At 52.8% G+C, this 19,330-nt stretch overlaps 2 protein-coding genes and 2 non-coding genes across 4 annotated transcripts; 3 read left to right on the top strand and 1 right to left on the bottom strand.

The window, feature by feature from the left end:
• Nucleotides 1-49: 49 nt before the first annotated feature.
• NCL (nucleolin) lies at nucleotides 50-7,872 on the top strand. The gene is made up of 15 exons (XM_065640223.1): nucleotides 50-274; nucleotides 907-1,014; nucleotides 1,745-2,039; nucleotides 2,384-2,530; nucleotides 2,936-3,124; nucleotides 3,340-3,423; nucleotides 3,673-3,808; nucleotides 4,146-4,282; nucleotides 4,740-4,866; nucleotides 5,090-5,223; nucleotides 5,585-5,720; nucleotides 5,818-5,969; nucleotides 6,429-6,555; nucleotides 6,985-7,208; nucleotides 7,394-7,872. Exons 1-15 carry the CDS (start codon nucleotides 257-259, stop codon nucleotides 7,471-7,473), a joined length of 2,094 nt encoding a protein of 697 aa, XP_065496295.1. The 5' UTR covers nucleotides 50-256; the 3' UTR covers nucleotides 7,474-7,872.
• On the top strand, nucleotides 3,532-3,603 carry LOC135991762 (small nucleolar RNA SNORD82). Its single transcript, XR_010606549.1, has one exon. It is a non-coding gene; the product is annotated as a small nucleolar RNA SNORD82 (small nucleolar RNA).
• Nucleotides 6,065-6,141, top strand: LOC135991763 (small nucleolar RNA SNORD20). The gene has a single exon (XR_010606550.1). It is a non-coding gene; the product is annotated as a small nucleolar RNA SNORD20 (small nucleolar RNA).
• A 4,445-nt stretch (nucleotides 7,873-12,317) lies between the features above and the next one.
• B3GNT7 (UDP-GlcNAc:betaGal beta-1,3-N-acetylglucosaminyltransferase 7) lies at nucleotides 12,318-17,919 on the bottom strand. Its single transcript, XM_065640367.1, has 2 exons — nucleotides 17,909-17,919; nucleotides 12,318-13,527 (listed from the first exon to the last, which is right to left on the bottom strand). Exons 1-2 carry the CDS (start codon nucleotides 17,917-17,919, stop codon nucleotides 12,318-12,320), a joined length of 1,221 nt encoding a protein of 406 aa, XP_065496439.1.
• Nucleotides 17,920-19,330: the final 1,411 nt, after the last annotated feature.

Here is a 19,330-nt window from a genome sequence, read left to right as displayed (position 1 = left end):
CGCGGCGAGCGCGGCGATTGGCCGAAGCGGGGGCGGAGGGGGCGTGGCGTAGCGCAGGGCTAGGCAAGCGAGCGGAAGGGGCCTGCGCTCGCTCTTTCGTATCAGTCCCCGGTCCGGGCCGCCAGCGCCCCGCCGCCGCTCCCGCCGACCCCCCGGGGCCCGCTCCGCTCCTCGCCGCCGCCCCGCCGGACGTGCCTAACCCCCCTCCTGAGCCAGCTCGGCCGCCGCCCCAGCGCCGCCAGGCACCGCCGCCATCATGGTGAAGATCGCCAAGGTGAGGGCGCCGGGCGAGGCCGCGCTCAGCCGCCAGGCGGGGAACGAGCGGCCGCCGCCGTGGCGGGGCGGACGGAGGGCGAGGGGTGGCGGGGGAGGGGGGAACCGGGCCGCCTTCCCGCCGCCTCAGGCCGCGCCGGGCTTTGCAGGCCTCTCCCTCGGCGTGAAGATGGCGGCGAGGGGCGGGGCCGCGGCCGCCGGGAGCGGTTTCAAGCCTCCCCCCCGTCCCGATCTCCATGTTGTCGGGCGCGGGGGCCCGGCGGCGGGAGGGGGAGCGGGGAACGGGGCCGGGGCGGGGGGGGGACGCCGGGGAGGCCGCGGCCTGTGCGAAGTTGGGGGGGGGAAGCACCTCGGCGCGCGCAGCCCGGGGGGGGGCGGGGCCACGCGGCCACGCGGCGCGCGGGCAGAGCGAGCACGTGCGAGCGCGGGGCGCCCCCCGGGAGCGCGCGCAGACCGGCGGGGGCGGCACCGGGACCCCCCTCCTCGCGGCGGGGCCGGGCGGCCACGTGGTGGGGACGATCGTCCGCCGGTGGCCGTGGCCGGGGCGCCTCGGAGCGTCCGTGCGCTGCTGGTGCCCGGGCAGGGGAATGAACGCTGCCTAACGGCTCGTGCTTTTTCTTTTTTTTTTTTCAGACTCCCAAGAATCAGACCAAACAGAAAAAAATGGCTCCTCCCCCCAAAAAGGTCGAGGAAAGCGAGGAGGAAGAGTCCTCTGAGTTAGAGGAAAGCAGCGGAGAAGAGGTGATCGAGCTAGAAATGAAGTCGGAAGCATTAGCAAATATAGGCTGTCTTAGCCTATGTTCAGGTGTTAGGTTATTGAAATATCTGGTGTACGGCTTCTTACAGAACTTGCTTAGAAACTGTAGGTCTCTCAGAGCATAACTCACTCGGGCCATGCCTGAGACTCTGCTTCAGGAAACCTAAGGAGAAGAAGATTCCTTAGCAAAAGGATTCATGCGTTATAAAAGTGTCATGAGGTTTGGGGGGTACATATTATGTGACAGCAAATCAACACTGTTAAATAATTAGTGTCTGTCAGCTAACTGTAGTTAACGAATAAACTGGATTTCATAAGAAAAAAGCAATGTGGGAAAACTCGCTTAATGGTTAAGTCTGTATTTTCAGGCTTGGGAAGGACTGCTGGGATCTTAAGGCTGTTCCTAGTACTAATGAAAAAGTGGATGATTAGTTACTTCAATAGAGCATCAGCAATAAATGATTTATCACAAATAACGTGCAAGATTAAAAGTTTCAAGCTGCTGAATGCTACTAGAGAGATCACCTCAGAACCGAGGAATTTGGAGATGGTTTAATGCTGTTAAAAGCATGAAAAAGCTGCTTTTGAGCTGTATTAATTCAACAGAATAGGCAATTAAGGTTTTAGATTACGGTTGCTATATATCTGTCTGCCGTTGGAGTAATAGTAGCTTAAAGGGCCAGCATAAGAGTCTTACACTAGTGTGTATTTCAGATGATCCCTCAGAAGAAACAGCAAAAAGCAGCAGTTACACCAGCCAAGAAGGCTGCCACCCCTGCAAAGAAGGCGGCAACTCCTGCGAAAAAGGCGGTTACCCCCGCCAAGAAGGCTGTGGCTACTCCAGCTAAAAAGGCTGTTGCTCCATCGCCTAAAAAGGCTGCTGTCCTGACCAAGGGAGCGAAAAATGGAAAGAATGCCAAGAAGGAAGAGAGTGAGGAGGAAGATGAAGAGGATGAGGAAGATGATGATGATGAGGAGGAGGATGATGAGGAAGAGGAAGAAGATTCTGGTAAGTTACTGTAGAAATGTGTTCATCATTGTATATGTTGACTAAAGCTGGTCCAATAAAGTTGTTGAATTTGAGTATGTTTTGGAATTGGAAGCTTACTATGATTTAATACTCGTGAGAGGGGGGTTTGTTGATTGAGAGGTAGCGAGGAGAGAAAGGTGAGGAATCAGTGAAGTCTGGAGAACTTGGGCTGCAGCTGCATTACATGCAGCATGTGAAGCATCTTCTAGTACCCTGATCATTCTTTCCTGAACTTTGCCAAAACCATGTGAAACAAAGTACTTTATTAGTGAAGTTTGCAGGCTGAGCACTGTGGGTAAACACTTGCTGTCCTATTGGTGCAGATGAGGAGGAACCGGCAGTGCCTGTGAAGCCTGCAGCCAAGAAACCTGCAGCAGTACCAGCCAAGAAGCCTGTGGCTGTGCCAGCAAAGCAAGAATCTGAAGAAGAAGATGACGATGAGGAGGATGATGAGGAGGAGGAAGATGATGGTATGTGGGATTTAGGAAGACTTTTTGTGACTCTTAAAAATGATATTAAACTAATAAATGCTTATTGGGAGCTAGAGGGGAGTAACATAATGGATTAGTGGGAGTAATGCAGTGTGTGTGTGTCTGCATTTAGTGCCCAGCTGACGTGGGCTGAGTGAGTGTTTATTTCCCTATTGCTAGTAAAACTTTTTACTGTTGGGGGACAGGTATTGGTCTTTAATACATTAAGACTTGAAGAGGCAGCTTTTAAGAAGCGCTATAAATATATTAAACTGCTCTTCTGAGAACACACAAACTTAAGAAGGCATGAAAAGCGCTGTTTTACTTCAAAAGATTTTATTTTCTTAGTCTCAAAAGGTGTTTAATCTTGAACATGTCTGAAATCTTGTGCTCAACTTGTTTCAGAGTCTGAAGATGAAGCCATGGACACAACCCCTGTTCAGGTGAAGAAGCCCACTCCAGCAAAGGCCGCACCAGTGAAAGCCAAGGCAGAGTCTGAAGATGAGGAAGATGAAGAGGATGATGATGAAGACGAGGACGAAGATGAGGAGGAGGAGGACGAAGAGGATGCCGAGGAGGAAAGTGAGGATGAAAGTGAGTTTAAATGTTTTTGAGACCATAACTCTCTAATAAGAGGAAAGATGCCTGAGCAAAACCTCTGTCCTATCGTGGTCTTTTGGGCTGAGGAACAGTTGCTGTAGTGACAAGAGAAGGTCTCGTGCATGACCAGTGTAAAGATTAATGCTCCTGTGTTTGAGTATAGGAAAAGTTGTGCTTTTATTTCAGTGTTGTTTTGTTCTCTCTCACAGAACCTGTCAAGGAAGCACCTGGAAAGAGGAAGAAAGAAATGGCCAATAAAAGTGCACCAGAGGCCAAGAAAAAGAAAACAGACGGTAAGTGGCATGTGGTCATCAAATGATACTTGTTTGGTGGACTGTTATTGGACTGTTGGTGAGGCACATAACTGTGAAAGGACAGGATGCCGAGTGGCTTTTTTTTCCAGCACAAATGATGATTATAAGGGACTTAATACTGAAGTGTGATGTCACTTTTTTGAGCAGAAACTGATGTGCTAAAGCTGTTGGAGTCTGGTTTCCAGTTCTTAAACAAGCAAACAAAAACTTTAATCTTTACATTCAAAGGTCCCACTTCAGCTTTCTCCATCTTCGTGGGAAATCTGGTCTCCACCAAGGACTTTGAAGAACTGAAGACTGGCATCAAGGAATTCTTTGGGAAGAAGAATATCGAAGCTTTAGATGTCAGAATTGGTGCTTCCAAGTGAGTTTCTTAGTAGGATTTTGCTGCTTATTTCTTTTAATTGGCAGTAATTTGGTTGGAGGGGTATGACTGTGTTGATGCTGGTTCCTTTCAAGATGCTGGGATGTTTGGTTGATAGTGGATGGAAGCTGGAAGAGGCACAGTCTTGACAAGGATGTAACACTTGCTGGCATGCAGCTTTTGTTGTTCTCTACTGTTGTTTTCATTATGTGTGCCAGTTAGCATTGATTTGATTAACACTCCAACTTGACGAATGAGAACCTCTCTGGTTCTGGGTTTCTCTTTGTTTTCTGCTACTAGAGAGAGATCAGTTTAAATAGGAAGGTTACTCTTTCAGGCGATTTGGCTACGTAGACTTCTCATCTGCTGAAGAACTTGATAAAGCTCTCCAACTGAATGGAAAGAAGCTAATGGGTGTGGAAGTCAAACTGGAAAAGGCAAAGAGCAAGGAGACAATAAAAGAAAATAAGAAAGGTACAGCCCATACCTCTGAATACCTGTGCATATCCAAAAAAAGTTGTTATAATTGGGCCTTGGAGGAGGCTGGCAGTGTTACTGATGGCCGCTATTCTGCTCTTTTAAGGCAGATAATCCTGGCCTGCTAATACACAGATGTGCAAGTTCAGACTGGGTTATCTGGAAATGTGATCTCAAGAAATAGTGCATATTGCGGAGGGCGGTCCGAGGAGGAAAATGTGGCTCTTTCTGAAGCTTTAGGACCTGTTTTTCCGAACTTGATACTTTTAAAAGTAGTACAGTGGCAACCTAATTAACTTTCATAATAATTGCTTTTTCAGCTTCTGAAAATGAGAATGTTGTGGTTTATTGTCTGCTGGACCAGCTCACTCTGGTCCTCACTGAACTGGCAGTGTAGATGAGAAAGTATTTTTAACTGGTAATGTAAAAGTAACTTTTCTTTCTTTATTTGCAGAGAGAGATGCTAGAACACTGTTCGTGAAGAATCTGCCCTACCGCTTAACTGAAGATGAAATGAAAGATGTCTTTGAAAACGCGCTAGAAATCCGAATAGTAATGAACAAGGAGGGGAACAGCAAAGGGTATGTAGCTGAGAGGACTGCTGGATTTTTGCTGTTCTTCAAACTCCCAGCATATTTTGATAAGCTTGTGCCCTTTAGCTACCTTAATGAACCTGCTGCATTAGGTGTACTGAAAATGTTAATTTCTGAAGCGATTTTATTTCACATCCTTCCTTCCCCCTCATTCATGAACTTAAATGTACCTTGAAGGAGGCATTAGCTTATGTTCTTTTCTGTGCTGTAGGATGGCCTATATTGAATTTAAAACAGAAGCTGAGGCAAACAAAGCTCTGGAGGAGAAGCAGGGCACAGAGATCGATGGTCGTGCCATGGTCATTGACTTCACGGGGGAGAAGAGCCATCAAGAACATCAGAAAGGTACTTTTCCACACCAGTAGTGTGCATGCAAATGACACTTGAATTTTAAATCCACTTGTCTCAGAAGTTTGCTGAGGGTAGAGTAACTTAAAAGCACTGTAGGAAAGCTGTAAGGTATTGGGAAGGGGAGCTTTTGCTGAACTTGTGCTCTGCATCCTGTCCATTTCCTGTCTCTGCTGTGTGTTTTGGACAAGGGGAACAAACAGTCTAGGTGACCAAAACAGTGTTGCACTTAACCTTGTGCCTCAGCGTGAGGTGGAGGGGGAGCAATGCTACTTTCACGCTAGAGAGGATGTACCTAGAGGAAAAGAGAGCTCTCCTTATCCAAACTTGCACCTACAGCAGTGAGTTTTCTCCATAGGAGGTGGAGAGAGGGAGTCAAAGACCTTAATTGTCAACAACCTCGCATACGCTGCTTCGGAAGAGGCTCTCCAAGAACTCTTTAAGAAAGCTTCTTCCATCAAGATGCCACAGAACAACCAGGGCAGGCCTAAAGGGTATGTTGTCCCTGTCTCCTGACTCAGCGTTGCGAATGTCTTGCCTCCGCAAATCCCTCGTGCTCCCAGGCTAACTGAACTCTTCCTCTCCACATAGGTATGCGTTTGTAGAATTTCCCACAACTGAGGATGCCAAAGAGGCATTGAATTCCTGTAACAACACAGAGATCGAAGGCAGAGCAATCAGGCTGGAATTCAGTTCACAAGGATGGCAGAAAGGGAACATGAATGCAAGAGGAGGATTTAATCGTAAGTGTTTGATCATTTGATCCTGCTTTTTTAAAATATTTTTAGAAAAAAAGCATGCCTGTGGAGTGAAAGACTTGTACCATAAGTGAGTGTGCTGGATATGATGACTGATTATCTGAAATGCTGATGAAACTATTGCCGAAGTCCTCTAGATAGTCAAGTGCTGATCCAGCAGTGTCTGTCCAGTTAAGCATCCCTATTGATGCAAGCATCTAAGTAACAAAATAATTATTTTGACAGTACCAGGTTGGCTATGGAGATACTTTGACATCAGGTTCTAACTGCAGTCTTGAAAAAGTTTCCAAGGGCTTTCAAGTGCCTGAGCTGTGACTTCCAAACAAACCCCTCAGCCCTGTGAGGTGTTCCAGGAGCCAGTAGTGGAAGTGGGATGTGATGTTAGGAAACTGATGGTTGCCTTGCTCAGGCTTAATGATCTTGGAATGTATTCTCTTTCCGCAGAACAAAGCAAAACGTTGTTTGTCAGAGGCCTTTCTGAGGACACCACGGAGGAGACGCTAAGGGAATCATTTGAAGGCTCTATCAGCGCTAGAATAGTCACAGACAGAGACACTGGATCATCTAAAGGGTATGTTAAACATCACCTGGGATTAGTTCCGTTGCTACAAAGAGCCTCACTTGAGCGTACTTACGCGATGCGGGGTGTTTCTCATGCTTATGTGCGTGGCTGTTGGAAGGCAGTGACTTGCATAGAACAAGCTTAGAGCTTCGTGTGTGTAGAGTGCAGCGTGTGCTCACTTCTCAATGAGCTCCTTCCTGCCGACAAATCTGTGGCAGCCTATGGATTCGCACGAGAAGAATATTAACTGTTCAGCACTGGCGCACTCACAATGGGGCTCCATCCCTTGTGATGAGCCGCTGCTGTTCTACAGGTAACACAGCCCTGACCCCTCTGTGGCTCCACAGGGCAGGTGTTTGTTTCTGAAGGGATTATGATCGAGTACCTGTTGGTGGTGCTACAGCTTGTGGAGTCTGACTGTCTTAATGCGTTTCCTAGGTTTGGGTTTGTGGACTTCAGCTCCCCAGAAGATGCCAAAGCAGCTAAAGAAGCCATGGAAGACGGAGAGATAGATGGAAACAAAGTGATCCTGGATTTTGCCAAGCCGAAGGGTGAATTTCAGCGTGGTGGTGGAGGCGGATTTGGTGGTCGTGGCGGCAGAGGAGGCGGCCGAGGAGGAAGAGGTGGATTTGGTGGCAGAGGCGGTGGCAGAGGATTCGGAGGTAAGAAGAGACAAATGCTGCTATTCTAAGGGGGCATGCTTAAAAATTAGTCCCAAGCCATTCTGGGGATTATGGTGTAGCACTGCCACAGAGCGCTCAATTTGAATGGAGATGGGTTTGGAAGGGCAGTGGTATCTGTGCAAGGAGACCTGTAGCTCTGATTCTTCACCTGATTTTCTTTCTAGGTAGAGGAGGTGGCTTCCGAGGAGGCAGAGGAGGAGGTGGAGATCACAAGCCACAAGGGAAGAAGATAAAGTTTGAATAAACTTCCCCTTTTCTCTCCCTTCTCCTGCTCTCTGAGACTATCTGAAAGGACTCCGGGGGTTTTTATTCTCCTTTTATCTTGGCGGAGCCTTTGGAGGACATTCCAAGATGCGAAGCAGTGCTGTGAGCCACTTGGAAGATACAATTTTCATTTCAAGGAAGAGAGAGCAAGCCATTTTGACTGCTTGCCTATTCACATGAACTTTTTAAAAAACGAGCGATAGATGTGGGAGTTTAGCCCTTGTCTGTGAGTTGTCTTGAATTTATAATGTTTTACCCATGTACAAAAATATTTTTTTTTCCTATAAACTTCTGTAGCATTTTTGCTGTAAAAATGCAGAATGTTTTATCATTTGTGCTTCAGCACCCTGTCTTGGACAGATTAAAGGACCTAAACTGGTTCGTGTTACTTCTGTGCCACTAAATGAGGCAGGGCTCTGAGAAATGGTCTGTCTAGAGCCGCCTTCCCTCTCAAGGTCATTAAGGCCACAGGCAGCAGCTCCTGGTGCGGTTCCTGCTCCTGCTCTCGCCTGCACCGGCTCCCGAAAGTGACTGTGTGCGCTGCTTGCAGGGAGGAATAGGATAGTCGAGGTAAGCCCCATGCCCACAACCCATACTTGTACTAAAGATATATGTAATGTTGTGTGCTGGCCAATTGCTTTTTGAATTGTTTTTTTTAAAAAATGTGAGCAAATTGGATCTTGTACCAAGGCCCTGCACCTCACTCGTACTCTCACAGGTGTTGCCTCTTTTGACTTGTCAAGTGTGAAGCAAATCGATGGAAACATGGGGTTGGAGAAGAACCTGTGCTTGCTGCCTTGAACAGCTGCCTCCCTTGGATGTTGCTCAGGTTTGGGAAGGGTGAACGCTCTCACCAGAGCAGGGGTGAAGGCACTGGGTCCTGCCCAGTCCCGTGGCACTAGTTACTGGCTGCTTTTTCCAGCAGTGGCAGCTGTGAGGGGACAATGTTGGCACCTGGGGACAGAAAACACGGGGGCAGCTGCTGTTTTGGGGCAGTCTTGGTGGCAAGTGGTGTAGCTGGCTGGTGTCCTGTGGGCTTTTGCTTCCCAAGGAGCGGGCACTGACCTTAAACCTCCTCTCTGGCTGTGTGTGTGACCCCAGGAGCTGCTTTTTCCCGTGGAATGCAGCGCCTCAAATGCTGCTGCTGGAGGACAAAAAGGGTTCCCTGCGTATGAATTGCTTACTGTAAAACCAGCAGGGGAGGGATCGCTTTTGGCCGGAGGGTGCTGCCGCTGCTGGAGCCCCGAGGAGGCGGTTTGTGTGGTGTGTTCCATTCCCCCCCAGCGCTCGCCCATCAGCCATTTTAGCTCGCCAGCCCTGCTGGCAAATGGGCGGAGCGCGGCGCCCGGCCCGGCCGCCAGGGGGCAGCAGCCGCCCGCAGGTCGTGTCCGTGTGTCCGTCTGTGTCCGTGTGTGTGTGTCTTTGTCCGTGTCCCGGTCATGCGTGGCGGAGGCTGAGCAAGAGGATTTGGGGGTGCAGCGAACCTTCCCACCCCTGCCGTAACTCGCCTCCCTGGCCTGCAGCCGACCTCAGCCCTGCACCGTGAGGCTCAGCCCCGCTTCCGCACCAGAACGCGGGTCCTGCTCCCACTCTGGATCCCTGGCTGGAGCGTTTGCTCACACGCTGGTACCCCGCGGGGGAGTCCCACAGCAGCAGGAGACAGCCCTGCGTCATATTGAGGAGGGAAAGGGCAAGAGCCGCCACAAGCGCATCCACTCAGCATTTGCTTTTTGTCCTCACCCATGACATCCTTGGTGCCACAGGGAAGTTGGCCTTGCTGGCAGGTGGCCCAACCTGCCAAGTCCAGCAGGTCCCAGGCCCCTTGGCCGGCCTTTCTGCTCCCCATCGTCATGGCAAGCAGCCAAACTGGGTGCAAGCCTTGGAAACTGAGCCGCCAGCACCCAAACACCGAGGTGAGACCCGTGGGCTCATCCAGGGCTTTCCTCCTCCTCACCCCAGCCAGGCTCAAACCTGATGCAGGTTTGTCCTTGCAGATGATTTACTTCACTCCAGGGTCGCTGTGGACACATATATCCCATTGTGCTTTGGTTGGAGTAACAAAAAGTAAGCAAGGTCCTGCTGTGGAGAGGGTGGTGGGGGCAGCAAGGTGGAGATCTCCGTCAACGTGAGGAGAGGGTGCTTCACAGAACAGGTGAGTTCCCAAACCTGCCGAAGCAACTCTTCCCACAGGTGAGGTGCGGAGCGCATCGCTGCGGGGCGCCAGGACGACCTGAAGTTTACCTGGGTTTGAAGTGCAGCTGGAGGAGCGTATGGAACAGAGAAAAAAATCCGCTGGCTCGTGTTAAACCCCACGCCAGGCTCTGCAAGGAGCTGTACCAGCCGGAGCACAGCAGCCACAGCGCCAAACGCCGGCTCCAAACAGCAGCTTGGCCACTGTAGCCCATTACCAGGTTTACTTCCCAAACAGCAGAAACCCACAAGCAATGACACAAGGTGAGGGGTTGCTTCTTTTTGGTTTCGTTATTTTTTTTTTTTTTTCTTCTCCTTCTTTCAACCTTTATTTAGAAACTAGAATATTCACCAATCTACAAGTTTTCCCTGTACATGTCCCACCAGGTGAAGAGCAACACCCAGAGATTACTGCATGCAGCTCTGGCTCAATGTACACATTGCTATGGAGAGTGAGAGCTGTCCCTGCACGTAGGATAAACACACAGCCTAATGTACCTGACATACTTTCCAAACTGACACCTCGGTAATTTATTTTGAACCTCCTCCCATTGGAAGGAGGGAGGGGACAGGAAAGCGAAGGAGCGTGTGCTGCCTCAGCCCAGCGGGGACTGAAAATGCCCTTGGGGGTCTGCCCGGCGCTGGTGGCACTTGCCCCAGGGACACGGTGCCACTGGGTGCATCAGAAAACAAATTTCACAGTATCGTCACCGGCCCTGGTACCAGCGGCTGAGCCCAGGGCAGCAACGGGCTTGTTCTGTTTTTGCTCTTCAAATTTGCATCTTGTCTGAGCAGTCAAAGGACATTTGCTGAGAAGCGGCATAGCTTGGCATAAGGGTGCCTTTTTTGGCTGGTTTATGCCCTTTTTTGGTTTGTTTTCTAACCTGGGGAACATACAGACTTGGAGTAAATGAAGCAGGCCCATTTCCAAAACACATTAAGAAAAGGAGACAGGGAAAAAAAAAAAAAAGGCACTGCACAGGGGGACCTTTGAGGTAGTAAAAATTTTTTCCTTTCAATGTCTGGCACCAGAGAGGGAGAGAGAGCGAGTGCGCATGTGCCCGTGTTTCACAGCATGGTCAGGGCTGTGGGTGTGCTGCATGTGTCCACCCTTGTGCAGGGACACCTGGGCGTGCAAGCCCTGCCCACGGGGACAGCGGCGTGGGGGCCCGTGCACACGGGTGGCTTTGTACATGTCGTCCGTGGCTTTGCTCACACCTGCAGTCCGTGGCTGAAGAGCGTCTGTGGCCCCGGCCTGGCCACGTGTCTCTGCGTCAGGGGTTTTCCATCACGGCAGCTGCCTCGGGGCTGCACTCGACAGCTCCAGTGGCCCTTTCGGCCCAAAGAAAAAGGGCCATGTCTCATGATACTGCTCCCTGTCGTTCTCCTTGGCATCATCTTGTCAAAACAAGCACTGCAACAACCCTGAGAGCAGCGGACATGGTGTGTAACACCAGCCTTGGACCCTGCTCTGTGTGCCAGGGTGGGATCAATGCTCTCCAACCTGCCCTGGAGCATCACGCTCGCTGCAAAAACTGGGGCTGAGTCCAACATGGGCATGTTCGGGGTCTCTGGGGGTTGTTGTCCCCCTCCAAGGGTCTGAGGGGACTGTTGTCCCCCTCCAAGACAACCCCACCAGGGCAGCCCTGATGCAAGGGGAGGGTCTCCCTGCACCAAACCCCTGTGACGCCGGCACCCGAGCTGGGTCGCAGGTATGGTAAACCCCTGGGCCGCTCCAGCTGGGGACAACCAACTTGCTCTGTTGCTTCCCTGGCCGTGGGCAAGGGCAGCCGGCCCCCGTCCTTTCCTGCCAGAAGGAACAAATCCCTGAGGAATTTTGGCTGGCCGCATTCCTCTTGAGTGCACGCACAGTGCGGCTGGGGAACCAAGCACAGCCAGGGCTGGTGCTGGGAGCCACCATCGTCTGGGACCATCTATAGGGGATAAAGACCTCAAGTCCCCTGGCTGCCCAGCCGAAACCCAGCAGTTCTAACAGGCTGGCGAGGTCTGGCTGCAGGGGAGAGGCCCTTTCCCCAGCCTCACAGTGGCGACACAGAGAGGACTTTGGCAGGGTTGAACCCAGTGCACACAGGTTCAATGTCACTAAAATCTTGCATGGAGGAGAAATTTGAGATGCGATAACAAATAAAATCCCCTTGGCTTTTAAGTCCTGCAGCCTCACACACTTTGAAACCACTCGGCTACCTCGGAGTGGCTTCCCCGGATAGCCAGACCCTGCAAATCTCAGAAAAATGGCTGTGCCACATTCCTCCCTGCCTCCCCCCATTCCGCTGTTCATCACACTCTGGTGGAGGTAGTACCTAAGGCAGGGCACAGACCCCTCTGCCCTCTCTCTCTCTTCGTTTTGTGCTAGATTTGTTTTTTCTTTTTCTTTTTTTTCTCTCTTCATTTTCAACAACCCCCAACCCAGCTGGAGATAAGTGAACCACATTACAGTACAGGAACAAACACTATCACAAACCCTGTCCATGAACGCACTGTCTCTGCCCCCGCCTTGTCCTGGAGGGAGGTGCCCCCGAAGGACTTTAGTGCCACCAGCAGAGGCTCATCCCATCCCGGAGCAGGGATCAGTCGTCCCGGCCCCTCCAGTCCCAGCTCTCCAGAGAGACTGAGCTAAAGGACATTGAGTTTTCTTGAGCACGTCAAGTTACTATGGACCAAGTCCCACATTTGCAGCAACTCCGGAGGCAGCAGTTTATGAACCACCAACATACCCCGGAAAAAACACGGCTCCTTGTTCATCTTGCTGTTCTTGTTCTTCACAATGCCAAAAGTTTTAAAGCCCTCGTGCCCAACAGGTGATACTTTGAGGACCTCCAAGCACATCCCTAGGAAGACGTCGTCGATAGGGTACAGCTCCAGCGTCTCTGAGGCCTTGTGCAGCTTCTTGGCCAGGGGCCCATCCATGATGAAGCCCCCACCTCCTGCATAAGGCGGGTAGTTGCTTTTGTTGTACAGAGCGCTGGGGATGTAGTATTTGTTCTCCTTCTTCCGAATTGGCCTGGCCTTGTAGAGGACATCTCCCACAAAGAGGTCCTCTCCCTCCTTCTTGTCCTCCAGGAACTCCAGGATGTTGCTGGGACTCACAAACACATCGTCATCACCTTTGAAGATGAAGCGGACGTTGTCACAGTAGATGTTCAACCACTTCAGGAAATGGACCTCTTTGAGGGTGAGGTTGAAGAAGCTGTCTAGGAAATCCCACTGCAAGATGTCCCCATAGATGTGGTTCTCGTAATCCAGCAGTTTCTGGTAGTTGGCTCTCTCCTCCTCCTTGGAGGCTATGCCCAGCAAGAACAGCACCCTGATCTTCTTGCCATCCACCTCCTTCTCCTGGCCCCAGGTCCTCCGGATGGCCTCGCGGCGGTCGTGCTGCGTGATGATAGACTTGACCACAATGAGCAGGTAGACCTCCCCGCTGCATTTCTCGGGGTGGTTGATCAGCATGGGGAAGTAGCGGCAGTGCCGATAGAGCAGGAACTGCTGGAAGTTGGGCTCCAGCCCTTTGAACCAGTCCACCTTGCTGAAATTCTGGTTGGCCGAGCAGTTGGTAGTGGTGACATCCCAGGATTTCACTTGCTTTGCCGTCACACTCTCCTCCTCCTTCAGAGGAGCTTTCTCCTTCTTGCTCTTCCAGAAAGTGCTGGTGATGGACAATGTGTTGTCGTTGTCTCTCTTCTGCATTTTCAGGGACTCCGGAGGGGGCAGCAATTTTTGCTGCTGGCCCTGCATGAACTGGCTGGGCACCATTCCCCGTTGCAGCACCATCACTGTGATGACCAGCAAGAAGGAAAGGCAGCCTGTTTTGTAGATGGTCTTCTTCCTAAAGGGACGAGACAGGGGGGTTACGGAGAGGAAACTACAGGTGAGAGGCTTGTCTGCAAAAGCACCTCCTGGAGAGGTCACGGGATGCTCATAATCTGTGTCCCATCACCTTGTGACGGGCAGCACCTTGTGGGAAGAGCTGTGGGACACGTCCACGCACGCTCTCCCCACCTGCATCCCACTTGTGGGGCAGCTCTGGGGCCACCTTAACTGCAGGGACAGGCATAAGGCACGTAGCAGGTGACTGCAGTGTCACCTGGTGACCCCAGGTTTGTGCAACGAGCCGGGAAGTGTTCGTGGGAAATAAGAAAATGCGTTGAGCAAAGGAGATAAAGTCAGGATGAGAGCTCCAGCAAAACAGCTGTTTTGAAGGAAAGTCCCAAGGAAAAGCCATGTTTCAGCCACCTGAAAATTGCCATTTAGGACAAGAACAGAAAGGAATTATCTTTTCCACAGAAGCGTTAGCTCCAAAACACAGACCTACTGCCCGTGGCCCTAAACTGGCATCACAGGTTATACAACAGTGAGAAACAGGAGCCAGGAAGACCATGGAAGTCAGCACGGAACAGGCATTGCTGTTTCATTTCACAATGGCAGATCAGGACAAAAAAAATTTGTCATCTGTGATGTAAGGGTAAGGATGGCGGATGCACCACTGGGGATTTGCACCACTGCAGATCTCAAGTTTGGGAGCAGATTTTCCCAGCTTGCAGCCAATCATAGCGGCATGGCCAGGATTTGGGGGGGGCTGGGGGTGGTAAATCAAAACAAGCCCCTTGTGGGGTCACCCCACCTCCCCGCTGCAGACCCATCACCTGGGAAGCTGCCGGGTCCTGGGACAAACCCTGGAGCTCACGGGGGCTTGGGAGGGACCCTCCTGTGGTCCTTGGGACAGCGGGAAGACTGCACCCAGAAGTTACTTATGCACCAAATAACCCCTGACCTGCTTTTCCATGCAGTTAAAGGTGCGTTTCTCACCCTGCTGCCATGGAGGAGAGGAGCTGCCTGCTCTGCCATCTGCACCGTGTTGCCTCCGAGCTCCCCTCCACAGCTGGCACATCTGCACCAATTTCCTCCCGCCTCAGCCCTGCTTGCTCCAGCTGCCTCAGGCCATGTCCCCATGCAAATGTGCACCGGACATTGGTGTGACAGCTGCACTCCACGTGCCCACTGGTGTCCTGACAGTGTCCCAAGGGCAGCCCCATCTCCAGCACCGAGGGGACACACGCGAGGTGCTTGGTGGCCCCCAGAGCCCCTTTCCCTGCCAGTGGGTGTAGGGGACCTCGGTCTGGGAGCCGAAGGAGGAGGATGTGGCACCGATCTCACAGCTCTCCTGCACCTGTCCATTTGGTGACAGAAGCATGTCCCAGCCCAGGTGCCACCCACTGGGGACAGCCCCTCAGCTTCCCCCTCCCCATTAGAGCCAGAAAAATCCAAGATAGTCTCTACCTGGCATATGGCACCTTCACTTTGGGACAGTCCAGAGAAGGAGCCTGGGGCTGAAATCTGAAACTTTTAACCCACGTAATTTCCAGATAGAAAAAACAAACAAACAAACAACAAAACCTTGAAACTCTCCTGGCTCTGGGGACCAAATTGTGATCAGGACCACCAGGAAGCTGCTGGGGTTTTGGGGCACAGGCTGTACCAAAGCACCTGCTCGGTGGGGCACCCCGAGGGCAGGGGACAGCATTGCACTAGGGGACTCCGGCCACCCTGAAATGCAGGAGCCCCAAACAGGAATGGGGGGAACCAAGAGCTTTCGGGAGCCCCTGTCTCCGGCTTCACCCTCAAGTACAAAGAATTTTTCAGCCCCACGTTTACGTGGGAAAACTGTGATCGCTAGCGTGGACTGTGAGAGCAAGCGTGGAAATAAGTAATTACGGGTAAATGGATAGATATTCTCCATCCAGTTTTATATGTGGCCACTCATCTGTGACTGATGAGGAAGCAGTTCTGATTAGATCTCACCGTTCCCTTAACCTTCTCCAGCCCTGGCCGCACAGCTCTGAGGTTGTTCCTAGAAACCCTTGCGTCTGATAGCAGAAACTTTAACCCCTGCACAGCGAAGCAACTTGTAAAACCTGTCATCGGTACCTGGCACTGAGCAGGTCACCCTTGCATAGTAACACCAGTTGCCCCAATCCCATCCTGAGAGCCCAGCCTTGCTCCCACCCCATCCCTGCACTGCTCACTGCCCCAAGGACAACGTGATAACATACTCAGCTTGAAGGACAGCCAGAGGTTCCCCAGAAACCACAGGCAGGGAATTACTGATATAATTTTAACAATTTGCATAGGTAGGGCTGTCGCTAACTGGCACAGACATGTTCCACCCTGGGCAGGCTCTGCCTGCCATATGCAGGAGCCCCATGGAGCCGCTCACCCCCATTACCCTCCTTGGGTTGCTGCTTTTTACTTCAGCCCGGGCAGAAGATACCGTCCTGGGGGTGAGGGGAGAGCTCCATCTTCTGCTAAGAGGTGGAGGGTCAGGCAGCCTGGGTACGGCAAGGTATATCGGTGAGGTATTGCACAACAGCACAGAAACTTATTTCTCCTTCCTTCAGCGGACACCATTTCCCAGCTCTCACCAGTGCAGTTCTTGCTTTGTTACGAAAACATATTTGGGATTTTTCCTATGGGTCTGACTCTGCAAACTACAAGGGCACCACTGGGTTCTGCCCTGAAGAAACCCTGTCCGTCCACCGGCAGGAAAGCGATGGCGACTGGGGGGACCCTGAGCCACAACCGCAGGCAATTCTCACACCAAGCCAAGGATTTGGGGCGGCAAAAGAGTGATAATCACGTGCGCACCTTTTCTGATCTTGAGTCTTCCTGCTCTGTGGTCTCCTCAGATGGAAAGTACTTTAGAGAAAAAAGGTTGTGGTCTCTGGAGAGCCCAAGAACCACTGTTTTGCAGGAGACGAGGGAGTTGCTTCGGGTTCATCGCCTTCACTGAGAAATCGCCCTGCTGAGCCCCAGCACCCTGCTCTGGGGCACAATCCCCAGCCTGGCCCCAGCAGTGTCCCCAAAAACCTGGGGCACCTGGCACTGCAGTGCCCGGGGACAGCAACTACCCGTGCCCGTTCCAGCTGAGCTCCCACCGGTGCCAACCAGGACCAGCTGCCCCAACGGCCGGTGTCGGTGCCATCGAGAGAGCTTTGAAAAGGTCCCAGCCTGCTCCTCCTCCTCCCTTTTCTCCACTGGGAAAAGCTGAAAAGCTGCCCTGTGAGACGGCCAGGCCACCGCTGTGCCCCGAGTGGTTAAATATAATCCCCCAAATTAGAGGTGGGCAGTTTCCCTTTCAGGTGGTGATGCTGTGGGGCAGGCAAGGCCACAGGAGACTGGGACTCTCCATCTCCGGAGAGGCACACAGCCACTTTTGATCCGCAATGAAAACCTCTTTTATCGGCCAGGGCTATCTATTTATTTGGATTTTTCTGGCTCCTCAATTAGATGCAGTCACTGAGCCGGGGAGGCACTGCCATATAGAATATAGAGCCCTTTCTGTTGGCAGTGCCAAGGGCTTGGGAGAGGGGACCTCATCTAGGAGCAGATGCTGGGCGGAAAGTACCCAAATGTCTCCAAAAGCAGCCCACGCCGGCTGGGTGCAAGCAGAGCCCGAACTCACGACAGTTGTCCCCAGTCCTGAGCTGTCTGGAGACACATCCCCTTCTTACAAAAGATGTCTGGTTTAAACACAACGCAGTAAAAACACAGGGCTGGGGAAAAGGCAAAAGGTGGATGTTTCCCCCCGTGGGCATCTGGCCCCAGGCTGGCTCTGCCGTGGGACTGGGACCCCACGGGTACATCTGGCTGTTCCCCATGGCCCCGCTCCCCCCGGCCCTGCCACCCTGGGGCCTCCTGCCACCAGCCGTTTGCGGGGACAGGCAGCCCCGGGGAGGGCAGCGGGACCGACCGCCAGCCCTGCCCGGTGTCCCCGGGCCGGACGAGCTTTGTGCTGGGAGCGGACAGCCCAGAACGCCGTTCCCGGGGTTCCCCGGCCCGGGGGTGACGGGGGAGGACCCTCCGGGAGCTCTCTGCAGAGCTGCGGCTGGGGCGAGCGGCGCTCCGGGACGGGGACAGACGGACAGGGGATAGACGCCGTTCTTTGTCCCTTTCCCATCCGCAACCTCCCCACCCAAGCAGCCCTTTCCCAGCCAGCCGCTCCCGGGGCGCCCCTCGGGAGACACTCGGTGGGATGGGGACCGGGGGACTCTTCGGAAGGGAGCCGGTGAGGAGGGGAGCGGGGGACCCCTCGGCAGGGACCCGTTACAAAAGGGGTCCGGGCAGGACGCGGGAGCGGAGGGCAAGGGACAGAGGGTCTCGGACGGGACAAGAGCGGGGCTGGGGGTCCCCGCTCCCCGCCAGTCACTCACCACTGGAACATGCTGGGAGTGGGACGGGGCGGCCGCTCCGCTGCTGGCCGGGCTGCCCGCGGTCCGGCGCGTCTCTCTGCCCTCTTCCTCTTCTTCTCTTTTCCTACTTTTCCCTTTTCCCTCCCCTCGCTCTCCGAGGTGGAGCCAAAAGCGATGGCAGAGCAGGTAGGTTAACTCTTGCCCTGCCCCTTCGCCCCCCGCCCCCAGCCGCACCAGCAGGCAGAGAGCTCCTCAGTGCTGGCAGGGGAAGGGGACGCGGGGGTTTAAGGGTGACACCCCACACTTTCCCCCGGGGACCCTCCCCTTGGCACGCTGCTGATGGGACACTCACCCATCAGCAGACTGCAGGTCCTACCCCAGCGCGCTTCTTCAGCACCCCAGGCACGGCGCGCACTCCGGGGTGTGTTAGCCCTGCCCCATAGCTGTTAACTGCAAAGTTATGGGAAGAAGATTCCAGTGCTCACCAGGAGGGGTGATTCCGGCAGCTGGGATTTGATTTCTGAGAAAGGAATGTGGGTCTGTTCTGCTCACTTTGGGATGAAGCCCAAAAGGGAGCTGGGGCCCATTCCCAGTTTCTCACAGGAATGCTGAGATCCCAGCTTTGTGTCTGTGTTTGGGGGCACAGCGTGGTTTGGGATCCTGGAGCACCTCTCCTGGGAGGCACACCTTGCTTGGGACCCACATTTCTCCCAGGACACACATTTCACTCAGGCTCCACACCTTGTCAGGGACCAACACTCTGCCTCACTCCTACCTCACCAAGCAACCACGCTCTGCCCAGGACCCACATGTCTCCTGGGACCCACATCTCACCTGGGGCTGCAGGGAGCCAAGGGTAAGGGTGACTGCAGCAGGAAGGTGCCTGCTCAGCATGTCAGGACCTGTCTCATAGGTCAAATTTCTACCAGCACCACAGGCAGGTGAGGTGTCCTTCCAAACTCTTCCTTCAGCCCTGATTCAGATCAGTTTTTCTGCAGCATCCTTGCTACTGTCATATCAGCATAGGACATCTCGTTGCCCATTGAGAAGCAGATTTAAGACCTTCCATTCCTCCTAAATATAGCATTTCATTTGAGGGTCTTTTTCAGCCATGAAAATCAGCTCCCATCATTTCTGATGTCTTGCTTTTTGTTGTCCTGCCATCCCTACCAGCTGCTTGCATCAACCACGAAGCCAGGCTGGGAAGCCTGCAGGAAATCCTTTGGGATATTTACTTTCCTGCCCAGCAGAGATATCACAGACCCTTCCCCACAACCCCTCTGCATTTTGCACAAGTGCCGAGGGTCAGGCTGTCCCACAGCTCTCTCAGCCCCCAGACACACTGCACTTGTCATGGGAAAGGCTCTTCTGTTCTGACGCTGGACACGTGGTGGGACTCATGCAACCTCTGCTACTCAAATAGCATTTGGCCCCACTGCAAGA

The sequence above is a fragment of the Caloenas nicobarica genome, chromosome 8 (genome assembly GCF_036013445.1).
Source record: "Caloenas nicobarica isolate bCalNic1 chromosome 8, bCalNic1.hap1, whole genome shotgun sequence".
In the NCBI taxonomy this organism is placed as follows: Eukaryota; Metazoa; Chordata; class Aves; order Columbiformes; family Columbidae; genus Caloenas; species Caloenas nicobarica.
Note: the sequence above shows the minus strand (reverse complement) of the source record. Positions and strands in the feature narration are given on the sequence as shown.

What these genes read in the sequence shown, in the direction of transcription:
- NCL (XM_065640223.1), top strand. An exon ending in TGAGGAGGAGGAAGATGATG is followed by an intron (nt 2,531 to 2,935) that starts GTATGTGGGATT and finishes AACTTGTTTCAG; the next exon opens with AGTCTGAAGATGAAGCCATG. An exon ending in AATAAAAGAAAATAAGAAAG is followed by an intron (nt 4,283 to 4,739) that starts GTACAGCCCATA and finishes CTTTATTTGCAG; the next exon opens with AGAGAGATGCTAGAACACTG.